Here is a 16749-nt window from a genome sequence, read left to right as displayed (position 1 = left end):
TTCAAGCAGTCCTCCCACCTCAGCTTCCTGAGTAGCTGAGACTACAGGCAAGCACCACCACATCTGTCTAGACTTTATTTATTTATTTATTTATTTATTTATTTATTTGAGATGGAGTCTTGCTCTGTCCCCCAGGCTGGAGTGCAGTGGCTTGATCTTGGCTCATGGCAACCTCCACCCCCATGGTTCAAGCAATTCCTCTGCCTCAGCCTCCCAAGTAGCTGCGATTACAGGCACCCACCACCATGCCAGGCTAATTTTTTTGTATTTTTAGTAGAGACAGGGTTTCACCATGTTGGCCAGACTGGTCTCAAACTCCTGACCTCAGACAATTCGCTCCCCTTGGCCTCCCAAAGTGCTGGGATTACAGGCGTGAGCTCCAGCGCCTGGCCTAGACTTTATTTTTTAGAGTGGTTTTAGGTTCACAGCAAAATTGAATGGAAAGTACAGACAGAGATTTTCCATATATCCCCTGCCTTCAACATGCATAGCCTTCTCCATACATGCAAATTTTTAATTAACAAAGGCAAGATTGCCTTTTTTCATTACAAAACTGAAAACATATCCATTAAAAATATAGAAAACTCAGAAAAATAAAAATAAAAAATAGAGAAAAAAATTACCTGTGATTCTATCACCCATAAACAACATTTTGATGTATTTCTTTCTCTATAATTTAAGTGTGTGTGTGTGTGTGTGTGTGTGTATATATATATATATATTTTTTTTTTTTTTGAGACAGACTTTCACTCTGTTGCCCACGCTAGAGTGCAGTGGCACAATCAGAGCTCACTGCAGCCTCAGCTTCTTGGTCTCAGTGATCCTCCTGCCTCAGCCTCCCTAGTAGCTGAGACTACAGGCACAAACCACCACACGCAGCTAGATTTTTTTTCGGAGAGACAGGGTTTCACCATGTTGCCTGGGCTACTCTCAAACTCCTGAGCTCAAGCTCTCATCTTAGCCTCCCAAAGTGCTAGGATTATAGGCATGAGCTAACACACCTGGCCTCATATTTTTCTTTGTATTTTTAATATCTAATTTTCTCTTACACCCCCCACTCCAGTTTTATAAAATAATGTTACATAAACTTTACTTAAACACTATTTTTCAAAATGGTTGCATAATATGGCATCATTTAGATTATACCATACTTTTACCAGTGCCTGCTCTTATTAATAACACTTGGATGGCCATCTTTGACATAAGTTTATGAGTCTAGCCATCATTTTCTTGGCTTAACTTCATAGACATAGACTCACTGATTCAAATGGTATAAACATTTTTAAGTTTCCTAATATATAATCCATGAATGTTTCGAAAAAATATATGAAAACTATGCAAGATTACTGAGAATCAAAGAAATACACATAATGAGGTAACATCGTCACCTATTACAATGGCAAAGATTTAAAAGACAATGCCCAGTGTTGATAAAGATAAGGAGATTTATGTCCTTTTATAGATACATTGGTAGGAGCACAAATTGGCTATTTAAAAGTATATATATACAAGTAACACATGAATATATTCTTATAAAAATTCAATTAATATAGAAATATACAGAGTAAAAGTTGAGGCTGGGCATGGTGGCTCACACTTGTAATCCCAGCACTTTGCGAGGCCAAGGTGGGCAGATCACCTAAGGTGGAGAGTTCGAGACCAGCCTGACCACCATGCAGAAACCCCGTCTCTACTAAAAATCCAAAATTAGCTGGGTGTGGTGGTGCATGCCTGTAATCCCAGCTACTTGGGAGGCTAAGGCAGGAGAATCGCTTGAACCCGGGAGGCAGGGGTTGCAGTGAGCCAAGATCGTGCCATTGCACTCCAGCCTGGGCAACAAAAGCAAAACTCCATCTCAAAAAAAAAAAAAAAAAAAAGTTGAAGGTTCTCCTTCAGTCCCTCCTCTCTACCCCCATTCAGCTGGTACATTTCTGGAGGACAGTTAGAAAAGAAGTAGAACAGTTTAACATAGTCTTAGCCTTTGATGCGATATTTTCACTTCTAGAAGTGTAGTCCCCAAAGATATATGTAGGAGTGTTAATCCCAATATTATTCATAACAATAGCTACAACTTATCAGCAATAACTACGTGCCAGGAACTGTTCTAAAAATATAACTTTAGTTAACTTATTGGATCCAGACATGAATCCCACAATAGCCATAGATATTATGGTTATGCCCATTTTACTGATGAGAAAACTGAGGTACAGAGAGGTCACAAAGCTAGCTAAGTGGCTCTAGGGATTCAAGTCTAGGCAGTCTGACTTGTGGGTCTATGTTCTCCATCTTCGTACTATCTTGTCTATGCTTCTATAATAGTGAAAATATAAGAAGGAATCTATCAAAAGGGAACTTGTTAACTAAATTAGGGTACATCCATACAATGGAATATTATCAGCTTTCACAATGTTGCTGTAGATTGATATTCATCCACATGAAAGATTAAAAATGGGGGCATAAAACTATATATCTATAATACCATTTTTGTTTTTTTGTATATATGTATGTAATTACAAGAAATTATAAACTTCTCTGTACGTGGAGAAAAGAGTTTGGCAAAAATGATAAACACCAAAATTTTAACTGATTTTCTCTGGGAGCAGCATTAGAGTGTCTTTCTTTTCCTCTTAATACATTTCTATATTTGGGAAGTAAAATGATCCTACACTACTTTCATTATCTAAGAGGTGCAATAAAGCTATTTTTAAAGGATTGTGACAATTGCTACCTCCATCAGTGAACATGAGAGTGCTACTAGCTAATTTTCAAACAGAAAGCATCACGGCTTCATGCAGACTTACCCAGACAAAGGGCTGTGGGCAGCACGCCGGCCTCAGCACAGAGGTTTCCTGTTTCTCAGCAGCCCAGAGGCAGAGTTTCCATGATTGCATGGGCGTAAACATCTCTGGGCACCCAACCACGGTGGAGTCTGGCTGGATTTCCAGTTTCTGGCCTCAAGATATTTCTGTTCATTGTTGCTTCATTAAACACACTGGTCCCATCTGTTACCCTAGTAGATCTGTCTTCTGGAGCACACAGACTACACGGAACCTCAGAAACAATACCTTGAATAACCCAGAAGGGAGATTCAGCAATGGTAGTGGTTCTATGCTCTTCTAATCAATGACTCTATCTACCGTCTGTCTTTCTGTCTGCATTGATTTTGTTCCATGCACAAGTCTCCATGCTAGGTGCTGGAGAGATCTGAAATAAAGTATGGTCTATTGAGGAGACAAAAATCAGTATAAATGAAGTATTTATGGACAATTGATTCAATGAAGTTAGCAAACATCTGTTTGGTGACATCTGGCAGTCAGGCACTACTTGGGGACGCAAAGAAGGAGCTCACAGTCTAAAGGGGAAGATGCATTGATCACTTCAGAGAGGAAGTGACATTTCAGTTGGATTTTGAAGGAGGAGTAAGAGTTTGTCAGTGGAAAAGTGGGAGAAGGGCTGGTCGGGCCGAGAGAATGTAAACACAAAGACACGGAGGCTGGAAGGAGCTTGGCCTGTTCCGTAAACACAAAGTCCGGGACAGCTGGACACAGGCAAGTGTTGAGGGTAGTGGCTCAAGAGGAGTTAGATCAAGACCATGTTTGCGAAGAGCTGAGACACCTGAACCTTCTAGTCCATAGGAAACTAGCAAAGACTGATTCCATAGAGGGGCATAAGCAGAGCTACATTTTAGAGGATTAATACCAGTGACAATGTCATTGAAAAAAGGGAAACAATCAAAAGAAAACTTCCACCAGTTCCCATCGCATTTATCCACCTACCTGCACTGGTGTACATCCACTGTTCTTCCTCTTGCTGCATGGATGAACCGAGCGTTCCTCTGTCTAAAGTCAATCTGTCCGTGTGTGCACTAGATCTCTTCCCCTCCTTCCTACTCAAGCACATGGCTCCAGAAATTCTCCCCCTCTTGCCTACATTAACATATTTCATCTTTCTGCAGCATCATTGTCATTAGCCTACTAATATGCTGTTATTCTGCCTGTCTTGAAAAACTCTCTCTTGACCCTATTTTCTCTTCCAGCACTGTCCCATTTCTGTCCTCTTTACAAAACTCCTTGAAAGAGTTGTCAAATTCAGTGTCACCTACTCCTCTTCTTGTCCTCTCCCTTAAATCCACTTCAGTCAGGCTTTTTCTCCCTGTACTCCACCAAAACTGTTGATCAAGATTCCCAGTGACTCCACATTACTAATTCAAATGGTCAATTTACGATCCCTTTGTGACTTGGCCTCTCCCTCCTCCTAGAAACACTTCACTTGGTTCCCAGGACCTCGCACACCCCTCGGTTTCTGCCTCTCTGACTGTTACTTCTCAGTTGCCTTTGTCGATTCCAGCTCGTGCCCCGAGCCTCTTCATGTCCCTGTGTCCCAGGATTTGGACCTTAGCCCTCCTCCCTTGTCTGTCAACGTTCACTCCCTTTGTGACTTCATCCAGCCACATGCTGACCACTCTCAATTTTTTTTTTCTTTTTTTTTGAGACGGAGTCTTGCTCTGTCGCCCAGGCTGGAGTGCAGTGGTGCCATCTCGGCTCACTGCAAGCTCCGCCTCCTGGGTTCACACCATTCTCTTGCCTCAGCCTCCCGAGTAGCTGGGACTACAGGCGCCTGCCACCACGCCCGGCTAATTTTTGGTATTTTTGGTAGAGACGGAGTTTCACCATGTTAGCCATGATGGTCTTGATCTTCTGACCTTGTGATCCGCCCACCTTGGCCTCCCAAAGTGCTAAGATTATAGGCGTGAGCCACCGCGCCTGGCCGACCCTCAATTTTATATTTCTAGCCCAGATCTCCCCGACTGAACCCCAGTCTTATTTCTCCAATTGTTTTCTGGTTTTCTTTTCTTTTCTTTTTTTTTTTTTGAGATGGAGTCTTGCTGTGTCACCCAGGATGGAGTGCAGTGGTGTGATCTTGGCTCACTGCAACCTCCACCTCCTGGATTCAAGCAATTCTCCTGCCTCAGCCTCCCAAGCAGCTGGGACTACAGGTGAGTGCCACCACGCCTGGCTAATTTTTGTATTTTTTTTTTTAGTAGAGACAAGGTTTCACTATTTTGGCCAGGCTGGTCTTGAACTCCTGACCTTGTGATCCACCCACCTCTGCCTCCCAAAGTGCTGGGATTACAGGCGTGAGCCTCTGCACCCGGCCTCCAATTGCTTTCTTGACATCTTGATGTCTGTCTAGTACTTATATCAAATTTAACATGTCCAGGGTATCGTTGTAGGGTCCCTGTTGGTTAAAATATCAATTCGACCAGTTTAATGATTATGATTATGACTATTTTTAGTCGGAGTCTCCATCTGTTGCCCAGGCTGGAGTGCAGGGGCACGATCTCGGCTCACTGCAAGCTCTGCCCCCTGGGTTTACGCCATTCTCCTGCCTCAGCCTCCCGAGTAGCTGGGACTACAGGCGCCCGCCACCACGCCCGGCTAATTTTTTGTATTTTTAGTAGAGACGGGGTTTCACCGTGTTAGCCAGGATGGTCTTGATCTTCTGACCTCGTGATCCGCCCAACTCGGCCTCCCAAAGTGCTGAGATTACAGGTGTGAACCACCGCGCCCAGCTCAGTTTAATGATTATTATTAGTTAGAAAGCAAGTGACATAGTTGGAGTATAGTGTACTTTGATGCTTTGTGGGAATAAAACAGCTTTAGGCAGCCTTTCCTGAAATAGCTCCCTCCTTCTCCCCAACCACTCTCTCCAGTTTCCAACCCTTTATTGTGCTTTCTCTTCACAGCAGGTATCACACACTGAAAATATATTTGTTTGCTTATTCTCTGCTTTCCCTACCAGACGGCCTGTTCCAGGAGGGCAGACCATACTGATCTTGCTCACTCCATGTGCCCAGAAGAAGGCCCGACACACAGCAGGTGCTCTTTAAACAGTTGTTCAATAAATAGTTGAACATTGAATGCGTAATCTGATTTTTCCGAGAGTTAGGACAGCAATGGTTTTTTTTTTCTTTTTCTTTTTTTTTTATTTTTAAGACAGAGTTTCACTCTGTTGCCCAGGCTAGAACGCAATGGTACAATCTCGGCTCACTGCAACCTCTGCCTCCCAGGTTCAAGTAATTCTCCTGCCTCAGCCTCCCAAGTTGCTGGGACTACAGGTGCATGCCACCACGCCCAGATAATTTTTTGTATTTTTAATAGAGATGGGGTTTCACCATGTTGGCCATGTTGGATGCCAGGGCTCATGAACCTTCTGGGCAGACTCCTGAAATTAGAGACAGGAAGAAAACAGCACATGTGACTTTGAACAGTCCTTTTAAAATTTGAATGTGCAAACATTCAATGCGAAACTCTTGATCTCAGGTGATCCATCCACCCTGGCCTCCCAAAGTGCTGGGATCACAGGCGTGAGATACCGTGCCCGGTCAGAATTTGCTTTTTTTTTTTTTTTTTTTTTTTGAGAAGGAGTCTCACTCTGACGCCCAGGCTGGAGTGCAGAGCCGATCTCGGCTCATGGCAATCTCCACCTCCCGGGATCAAGTGATTCTCCTGCCTCAGCCTCCCAAGTAGCTGGGATTACAGGTACCCACCGACACGCCCAGCTAATTTTGTACTTTTGGTAGAGACAGGGTTTCTCCATGTTGGTCAGGCTGGTCTCAAACTCCCGACCTCAGGTGATCTGCCCGCCTCGGCCTCTCAAAGTGCTGGGATTATGGGCGTGAGCCACCGTGCCCTGCCGAATTTGCTATTTCTAAAAAGTGCCTTGGGTGATTCTGTTGCCCTTAGTCACTAGAAAAGTCACTCTGAATCAAACAAAGCTTGGTTTGACCCCAGTCTGTCACTTACTAACTGCATGACCATAGGGAAGTAGCTTCTTCTCTGATCTTGTTTCCTTATCTGTAGACAATAGGCATGATCACATTCTCATGGAGCTGTTATGACAAATTAATTAAATTAAGCAATGGACGTAGAGTTCTTGGCATAATGCCACTTGTTCAGGTGGCTGCCACTATGATATTATTATTATTATTTTATTGTTATGCCCAAGCAGGAGAAGATTTTTCTCCCTGTAAGATCACTCTGAGAATCTCCTTAAAGTGGGGTTCTGAGACCAGCAGCATCAGCATTACCTGAGAGCTGGTTCAAAATGGAGAATCTCTGCGCTACCCTAGATCTACTGAACTGAAATCTGCACTTTAACAAGATCGCATTGAATGTTTGCACATTCAAATTTTAAAAGGACTGTTCAAAGTCACATGTGCTGTTTTCTTCCTGTTTCTAATTTCAGGAGTCTGCCCAGAAGGTTCATGAGCCCTGGCATCCCAGAATCTGAATCTTTCCTTAGTGACAGTGGCTCTTCACCGTTCTAAGTGCAGAGAAGGAAGCCCAGCTCATTCTGGGTGCACTTCCAGCTGAGGAAATAAGGAGGAGGAATTCCTGAAGCCCCAAACAAGTGCCTGGGATGGATCCAAACTCCATCTTGCTTTCTCCTCAGCCCCAGATCTGCTCCCACCTGGCAGAAGCCTGCATGGAAGGTGAGAGAAGCTCATCTCCTCCAGAGCTGGGTAGAGACTCCCAGTTTCCCTGGAGCCAGGTCCCCAGCTCCAGCCCTGCAGACCCCGAATGGTTTGGTGATGAGCACATCCAGGCGAAGAGGGCCAGAGTGGAAACCATCGTCCGAGGCATGTGTCTCTCCCCGAATCCTCTGGTACCAGGCAGTGCACAAGCTGGGGACAGCCCACGCTGCCCAGAGAAGGCCCGAGAGAGGAAGAGGAAGCAGAGCCTTCCCACACAGCAAGGCCTCCTGATGCCACTCCCTGCCTGGGACCAGGGCAACAGGAAGGGGGGCCCTCGTGTGAGAGAACAACTTCACCTGCTGAAGCAACAGCTAAGACATCTGCAAGAGCACATCCTACAGGCTGCCAAGCCCAGGGACACAGCTCAGGGGCCAGGAGGCTGTGGCACCCAGAAAGGCCCTCTGAGTGCAAAGCAGGGGAATGGCTGTGGGCCTCGCCCCTGGGCTGTGGATGGTGACCACCAGCAGGGTTCCAGCAAGGACCTCTCTGGGGCAGAAAAACACCAAGAATCTGAGGAGCCCAGGTTCCTTCCTTCTGGAGCACCAGATTCGCTGGAGATTCTGAGGAAAGAGCTGACCAGGGCAGTATCCCGGGCTGTGGATTCAGTATTACAAAAGGTACTGTTGGATCCACCAGGCCGCCTGACTCATCTGGGCAGAAGTTTCCAGGGGCAGGTGCCAGAGGGTAGAAGCGAGCCCTCACCTCCTGTGGGAGAGGCCTGTGAAGATCCACTTGCTTTGGCTGCCTTGCCCAGGAGGGTCCAGCTACAAGCTGGGGTCCCAGTAGGAAACTTGTCACTGGCCAAGCCTCTAGATTCTCCTAGGTACCCTATCCCTCCAAGAATGATCCCCAAACGCTGTCAGGATCTCCCAGCAAACTGTCCCTTGACTGCACCTTCCCACATCCAGGAAAATCAGATTCTTAGCGAGCTACTGGGTTATGGATGCAACAATGGCCATTGGAGTAGCAGTCCTCCCCAGGACTCATCTTCCCAGAGGCACCCCTCCTCAGAGCCCGCCCGACGACCTTGGAGAACTACTAAACCACAATCATTGGTCCTGAGCCAGCAGCAGTGTCCCCTGCCTTTCACCTCTGCCCATCTGGAAAGTCTGCCCCTTCTTCCCTCGGTGAAGATGGAACAGGGAGGCCTGCATGCCGTCACTGAGGCACTGCCTTTCTCTTCGGTCCACATATCCTTTAATAGCAATTGAAGTTCTCATTGTTGGCTAGGTACAGTGGCTCATGCTTATAATCCCAGTGCTTTGGGAGGCCAAGGTGGAAGGATTACTTGAGGACAGGTGTTCAAGACTAGCCTGGACAACATAGCTAGACCCCATCTCTAAAAGTAAAAAATTATCTGCACATGATGGTGCACGCCTGTAGTCCTAGCTACTCAGGAGGCTGAGGCAGGAGGATAGCTTGAGCCCGGGAGTTCGAGGTTACAGTGAGCTATGATTGCACCACTGCACTCTAGCTGGGCAACAGAGAGAAAAAATGTCTCAAAAAATAAATTAAAATATCATTGGCACTGTGCAGAGAAACAAGAAAACTGAAAGTTGAAGAGGAGGTGGCGACAGATCACTCAGGGTCTTCTTAATGTTGCTCTGGGCCTTCAGCTTAAAGTGGTGACCACATTCTGAAATTTAAGGACCTGGGAAGGTTTACTTACCTTCTTCTATGACCCATCGGGTTCTGCCACTTGACTTATTCCTTTGGGTGTAAAGGGTTTTGTTTTGAGACTCAAATAGGCTTCCGAAATACAACAAATACCCTACGGAAGAAAGAACCCCATAATTTGGTTGTCAGCTGTCCATACACTCAGGAGGAGAAGGTCAAAGGAATGACCTCATCTGAGGTATGGCCTCCCCAACCCCATAACTCTACAAGCAAAAATTCTGTACTGTGTAGATAATTCATGGGGAGCATATGAGGGACCAGAAACTTCTGGGCCAGATGGAAAAAGTTTTCCTCGGGGATTAAACCCAGAGAGGCAGCTGGAAATGGCCAGAAGTCTTCAGTTTAAGGAACAACTTCCAAGCTGCAAGGGAGTGCCTGGAGACTAGGGGCTGGGCATATGAAGGGAGAGGAGGCTCCCCATGAGGAGGCCTGAGTGGCCCAGGTTGATCTGCAGGGGTCTGGATCTTATTGCATCATCTTTGCAACCCTTAAGCAAACGCTACTCTCTTAATGTATTTCCCAGAGTAACCCTCGGGATATAAATAATTGTTGAGTTAGGAGAAAAAGTACCTTGGGGAAATACTGAGATGGTTTATTTTCTGCAGGAATTCTCAGAGCCTTTAACATGAGTAAGTGGAAGCTCTAAGAGGAGAATGTATACAGCCCCAAACCCATATGACCCATAGAATAATCCACTTCCAACAAGCGTCTTGCAGAACTTGAGTTCTTGAGAATGTATTTTGGATGTTGCTTTTTAAGCTAGCTGTGCTCACGTTGCTGCTTCTTGTGGGCAGCTTTGAGGCGAATCTCCAGAGGCTGATGAGTCTGTGGAGTTGCATATCCAGGTGAGAACAGTCGTGTCCTTTGCCTGGCAGCTGCTGTGCGGGCAGTGGGATGGGGTGGGACCAGCTCATTACCATGCCAGACCCTGCCTTTGTGTCCTAAATGCCACGAGCGCCCCCTGCCGGTCAAAGGTGTTGGAAACACCCCAAAGTTAACCTGGAAGTCAGCGAGCAACTGTAAAAGCAACGCTGAGAATACTTCACTTGCCACCACTCTTGGAGGCAGAGATTCCACCACAGACAGATTTTCTTTATAAGAAAGGCCAACTGTCTGGGCCTTTGATAACCACTAGTTGACTCTCCATTAAATACAGACAGCTGCAAAAACACCTCAGGCAGATGGTCCCCCAGAATTTGCTATTTGTTGAGCACCTACATGTGCCTGTTGCTGGCCCCCCCCCAAACTGGGGATTGGGCTCAGAGAGCTTCTGGAGGTTTGGGGCCTATCCTAAGAAATACCTAAGCCAGGACTGGCTGCATGGGTGAAGTATTTGACTATCTTTGAATGACTTGGGGCCCCCTGGCCCCTCAACTCTTCCCCCATTCCTGCTGCCTATATTCCAAGACCAGAGATTTATTCCTGTGGACCATGAAAACCACCTGAGAGCAAGCTGCTTTACAGCATAAAAAGAACGTTTACGTTCACATGACATCCTGTGACACAGGGAGGGCAGATGTGAAGATCATGAGGGCAGCACTGACAGAACACTTTCTCCGTGGCAGGCATTGCTACCAGCATTTCACACATATGTGCCCACCACCACTTAGCTACAATTCTGAAACCCATAAAGCCCTATGATTTTCCCCCCACTTAAGACTGATGCAATATTTTTTTCGGTAGCAAAACCTGGCCTGCACTGACTGGAGGCTATTTATAGATTTTATCCCACTTAGTAAGTCATACATTTTGCTGCAGAAATGTGAATGCCATTGGATTATAGACTGTCTCAGCTGTGGATGTTAATGAATGCGTGGTACACACATCATATTATCTTTATAAGCTAACAAATTCTGAAACCTGAACTCCATTTGGCCCAGCATTTCAGATAAGGGGTTTAGACCTGTATTATCTCACTGTTCTCAAGCATCCATTCTAAGATTGGGTATCCAAGAAGCAGAGACAGAGAAAGGAGCTAACTCGCCCAAAGCCCCAAGACACACTAATGAGCAACCAGGATTCAAACCCGGGATCTGATGGCCAAGTACAAGCTTTAATCACTATACTGCACATCTTAGCAATGAGGCTCAGAGTAGTTAAGTGGCTGGCCCAAGGTCACACAGCTAATAGGTGGCAAAATCAGTGTCTGAAAGTGGGTCTTTGGAATCCCAATCCAGGATTCTTTCCACAGCACTTGTGGATCTGTAGGAAGGATAAGTAGGGCTGATGGGGTAGCAGGGAGGGGCCTTCTGTGCAGCAACCAGGTGCCTGGGCCACCTATAACTAGTCAGTTGGTCTGGTTTCTTCTGGTTAAACAGATTCGTCCTATGTGGAAGTCTTAATTGTCTTAAGCTACAGCTCTCAGATCTGAGATCCCAAGTTACTCTGTGTAATGCTTCTCAGCCAGCCTAAGGAGTGTCCCTGAAAATGCAAGGCGTATTTGTGTAAGAATCTTTTTTTCATTTCTGTCCTGCTCCAGTGCTAGGCAGTCACATCACAATTCTCCAACTCTTGTTAAAGGGGAAGGAATATGTCTGTTCCCAGAGTAAGGTATAGTTTGGAATATAATTTCCATATATGTGTATGGATTAAGGTTGACCGTTCACTCACTTACTCCTTCACACAACAAATATTTATTGAGCACCTACTATGTTCCTAGAACTGGGCTAGGCACCAAGATGAAAAGATAAGGTCCTCACTCTCAAGGAGCTCACAGTCTAAACGAGGAGACAAACATGCAGTAAAAATTCCAATAAGGTCATTGCTGACACAGTTTGTACAAAGGGTCTTCACAGCCCAGGTTAAGGAAGGCCTAATTTGGCAAGGAAGGGTTTAACAGAGGCGGGAGCTTCTGAGCTGAGACCTGAAAGATGAAGGACAGTTCTGCCAGGCAAATGGAGAGTGGGTGCCACCCAACCATTTAAGCTTCTTGAGCAAGAGCAAAATGTGAGCTGGTACTCAGCTTGCTTAGATGTTTCCTGGTTATAAAGGCAACACTACAAAGGCAATGATAAGAGTGACAGCCAGAATGGGGACCACCTAGCTTATTCTTCTCGTTTTACAGCTGAGGAAACTGAGGCAGAGGGGGGAAGTAAATCTCCGCTTGGGGATTTGAAATCATTTATCTGGGACAGAACTGCCATCTCTTCCCATCCCACTGGGACACCACACACACACACACACACACACACACACAAAATACACCAAACTGTATTTGACATCATCTATGGTACATAACTTTTCCACATCGAGATGGTTTTCACATCCTGTGACTTAACTGTGCACATATGGCATTCAGCTTATTTGACCAGAGTTTCCAGAGACAGAAAAATGGAGGAAATACACAATTCCAATCAGAAAAACAAAACGAAATCAAATAGAAACCACAGGAACAAGGAATTCACTAGTTAATTGATAAACTGGCATTTTAAAGTGTTCATTTTCCTTGACACTGAGATAAATCCAGGAAGGTCTAAACCCTGGTCACTTGAAGAAGGCCAAACTAATGTTTTTCTTCGCACGATATCCCAGCTCCAACCTCCTGAAGGCTTATTTTCCTGATGTTCAGGTAAAGTCACTCAACTAAATTGCAGCTTCTGCAGAACTCCCACGTGACAGTGTTTCGCCTGGTGTGAGGCAAGTCCTAGGTCATCGTATGTGCTCTTCAAGCTCCCCTTAGTGTTGTTGATGGAATCGGTGCAATGTCCACTTCTGGGCTGAGACTCTACCCAAATAATCATGAATAACTTTAGGCTAGAAAGGTTGGCTGTCTAAATTCTTAAGCTACTGAGCTGTAGATAATCCCCCCAAACAGAAACACATGGGCAGGAAAAGTAGAGGGAAAGAGAAACACTAGTTAGTGGCCTTTTTGGCTAGTTTTCTGCCTTGGCTGGGGACACTATGAAAAAGAAAAAATAGGCTGGGCGCAGTGGCTCACGCCTGTAATCCCAACACTTTGGGAGGCCGAGGTGGGCAGATGGCCTGAGGTCAGGAGTTCGAGACCAGCCTGACCAACATGGTGAAACCCCGTCTCTACTGAAAACACAAAAACTAGCTGGCGTGGTGGTGGGCGCCTGTAATCCCAGCTACTCGGAGGCTGAGGCAGGAGAAGGAGAAACATTTGAACCTCGGAGGCAGAGGTTGCAGTGAACAGAGATCACGCCACTGCACTCCAGCCTGGGCGACAGAGCGAGCCTCCATCTCAAAAAAACACACAAAAACAAAAAACCATATATATATATATGTAGAGAGAGAGAGAGTGTATGTGTGTGTATCAGACACTGGCAAATTTATGTTCAAGTTGCTATAGTTCAAAACTGAGTGAAAGTACATACAGATGAAGTGTGACAATAAGGAAAATCAAACTAATTGTTGGGACCAGACCTCTCCTTTTCCCATAAAAGGTTTCTGAGGGCCTCCTTTACCTTGGGTGTTGGGTTAGGGGCTGTTAATACTTTTGGCCTACATCATTCAAACTTTTCTTTCCTCATATTCAGTTGGTTGGTTGATCCCTGAAGCAACCTCTGATGTTGATTTCAATTCATTCCACAATTCAAAGTTGCTAATAAACTGCTCCCTGACCTATACCTTGCCCTTCCCTTGGCCCTTTATCCAGGCAGAAGGCCCCAGGCCTGCCATGCAATCCACCTGGGTGCAGTAAAATCTGGCACCACACTGGTCTTGACCCCTAAGTCCCACTCAAACACCACATAAAGCTTTTCATGGGTAAAACAACCCTCATGAATCTAGCATATAAAAAAAAAAAAATTTGTTATAACAGGTACTGAAGCCAATTTAGATTTTTCCGAGTATTACTGAATAGGCTTGGAAAACAGCGGTGGCTTTGCTTGTTTTTTTAAAGGAAGCCCCTGTTAATGCTGGTTAAAGCCATGTATATGAACCCCTATACTGAGCTGGAAGCAGACGGTTCTAATTCAGAGCACCTCGTGGCAAATGTCTGACTGGATGGACCTCTTGTTTGTACAGTTCAACCGCTGCATTACCTCCCAGATGATCAAGTGGTTCAGCAACTTTCGTGAGTTTTATTACATCCAAATGGAAAAATCTGCCCGGCAAGCAATTTCAGATGGTGTCACAAATCCCAAAATGCTGGTGGTTCTCCGCAATTCAGAACTTTTTCGAGCTCTCAATATACACTATAACAAGGGAAATGACTTTGAGGTAAGACCATGTACTGGGGTCCCATGAGGTCTGATGAGTGTCTTCCCTACATGATTCGAGTTTTAGGAAAGATCCCCCTTCTGTGTCTCCTTAAGTTACTGACAGCCAGGGCAGCCTGGGCCAATCTCTGTATCATCCACAAAGATCACAGCCTCAATAGCTTCACTCGGGCAACAGGTGGAAGCAGCAAACTGAGTCTACAGCCAGTCTTCATTCTGAAGCTTAGGGAGAGGTCTGCCAGGTGTTATACCATCTTAGACTGAATACCCTGTCGTTATCAAGTTACATTATTTACTGACCTTTTTGCCTTAGTGCCAGGAGGCTCAGGACAGAATGCTGAGCTCAGTTGTGACACCTAGTCTTGGCCTAGGTTTTTTCAACAATTTCTATGCTTTTCATGATTTGGTTCTTATCTGTATTTTCCCTTGAAAGTGTATCTGTGGGCCTTCTATGGAAGGCCCCTCAAATCACCTCAAATCCTTTCTGGAAATAACAATAAACAACACTCAAGCTCAGTCCCTCGGGGATCCCTGTGAAGGCACACTGGTGGCACCTCAGAGGTAAAGCATCAGTGAAGGGTGAGCCTAGGTGTCAGTGGTGCTCATTCCTAATCAAGAGATGCGTGGTGCCTCATGCACAGCCGACAGCTCTGTCAGGCTGGCATCCGATTCTGCAGGTGCTGGGTATATCTGGTCACAGATTACACTTCCCTCTTCTTGCTTTCTCCCTTGACTGTGATCACCAAGAGTGGTTTATTGATACCTCCAAGAAATACAAGAACTGTGGTCATCCACTGGTTGACTGGTCAGTCAGAATACGTTTGGAAAGCTAAGGCTACCTGTGGGGAAAATTGTCCATGTCTCCCTTTCTGAGGCTCAAGGGGTCAGGGCCAGTATGGGACAGGCAGCACTGCCGCATCTTTCCACACAGGGTGGTTACTTGGCCTGCAGTGGCGGCAAGCCCCAAGCCAAGCTGGGTCTGGAGCTTGGCGGTGCGGCAACCGATCATTCATGGTGCCAGTCTGCGTTAGGATTCTGGAACAGCACCCCTGTCAACCGGCTCTGAAAGCAGGAGTGTAAGCTCTTCAGACCCAGCCCTAAAAGGCAGTGGAATGAGGTATGACAGTCAGAAGCTTGGGGGCACTCCTTCCACAGTTAGTACTAGGGAAAAGAATACCAAAGTCTCTTTGAGCCACAGATTTACTTTCAGTAAGATTTTCTGACCTACTTAGTAAAAAGTCACCCATTAGCGGGATCAGCTTCTCCTACAAAGGAAGTGTCCTTAATTCACCTTCTCCCAGGACTTTCTCATTGGAGCTGTCATATCAAGGTTTGTGTCTGATGAGGGAGCAGAGGATTCCTAGGGTTGCAGAATCAGGGGCCGGTGGAGCAGGGATGCTCCTAGCCCACTTCCCAAGAAACAGGCAGCATCCGCTAGTGAGGGTTCTGGCACCAATGCTCCCCAACATCACGTCTTTTCTTTCTTGTGGGTCTCTTTGGAAATGCAGGTTCCAGATTGCTTCTTGGAAATTGCCAGCTTGACGTTACAGGAGTTCTTCAGGGCTGTCTCCGCAGGGAGAGACTCAGATCCTTCCTGGAAGAAACCCATTTATAAAATTATTTCGAAACTGGACAGTGACATCCCAGAGATATTCAAATCTTCCAGCTATCCCCAGTAGCTGTTTCGGGGTTAAGATCTCACAATGTGAGGAGTGACTGGCTAGGGTTTCCTGGGTTTGTCTTAAATGGTAATATAGCTGTAGTCATATAAAAAGGGCACAAGGAAATCTCCTCTACCAAAATAGGTACTATTACCATTTTGATCATTTATTTCCCTTTCCAGAATCATCAGAAATTGAACTTTAACTATAAAATGGACTAACTGTATTGGTAGTATATTGTAAAAGGAACACAAGTTTTCAATCAGAAGACTTGAAGCTCAACTCCATTGTTTCCAGATGTTGTGACCCTGGGAACTTCCTGGTATCTCTGCATCTGTAAAATGAGGTTGTTAAGGATTAAAGGACAGTATGTCCTATGCAATGTTCTTCACACACAAATGTTAGTTTTTTGAACCCCTCTTTCAGATAAGGTTATCTTATTAGGGGTTTTTACAAATTGCTGTTTTTAGTTTCCTACTTATAAAACGCCATCTATTTGCTAGATACTTTCACATACTTTATCTTTAAGCTTTTCACCCTGAAAAGTAGTTATTATCATCATTTTAAAAAATGATCAAACAGAAGCTTTAGAACTGCAAGGTAACTCGCCAAAGCCTATGAGGCCAGGGCATCTGGGTTAATAGGGACAGTCAGGAGCCTGGAGGAACCAAGACTTTCTGATGCCCGACTGCAT

General features: G+C 45.4%; 1 protein-coding gene across 1 annotated transcript; it reads left to right on the top strand.

Annotated features, from left to right (window-relative positions):
- Nucleotides 1–7302: 7302 nt before the first annotated feature.
- PROX2 (prospero homeobox 2) lies at nt 7303–16198 on the top strand. Its single transcript, XM_005561780.5, has 5 exons — nt 7303–8721; nt 10048–10059; nt 12681–12782; nt 14201–14395; nt 15903–16198. The coding sequence occupies exons 1-5, from the start codon at nt 7423–7425 to the stop codon at nt 16071–16073; spliced, it is 1779 nt and encodes a 592-aa protein (XP_005561837.3). The 5' UTR covers nt 7303–7422; the 3' UTR covers nt 16074–16198.
- Nucleotides 16199–16749: the final 551 nt, after the last annotated feature.

The sequence above is a fragment of the Macaca fascicularis genome, chromosome 7 (genome assembly GCF_037993035.2).
Source record: "Macaca fascicularis isolate 582-1 chromosome 7, T2T-MFA8v1.1".
Classification (NCBI taxonomy): domain Eukaryota; kingdom Metazoa; phylum Chordata; class Mammalia; order Primates; family Cercopithecidae; genus Macaca; species Macaca fascicularis.
The sequence above is the reverse complement of the archived record's forward strand: the minus strand, read 5'-3'. Positions and strand labels throughout refer to the sequence as shown.

Coding starts and splice junctions, on each gene's coding strand:
- PROX2 (XM_005561780.5), top strand. CDS start 7,423: ATGGATCCAAACTCCATCTTGCTTTCTCCTCAGCCCCAGATCTGCTCC. Junction 12,783..14,200: donor CTTATTTTCCTGATGTTCAG/GTAAAGTCACTC, acceptor TTGTTTGTACAG/TTCAACCGCTGCATTACCTC. Junction 14,396..15,902: donor ACAAGGGAAATGACTTTGAG/GTAAGACCATGT, acceptor TTGGAAATGCAG/GTTCCAGATTGCTTCTTGGA.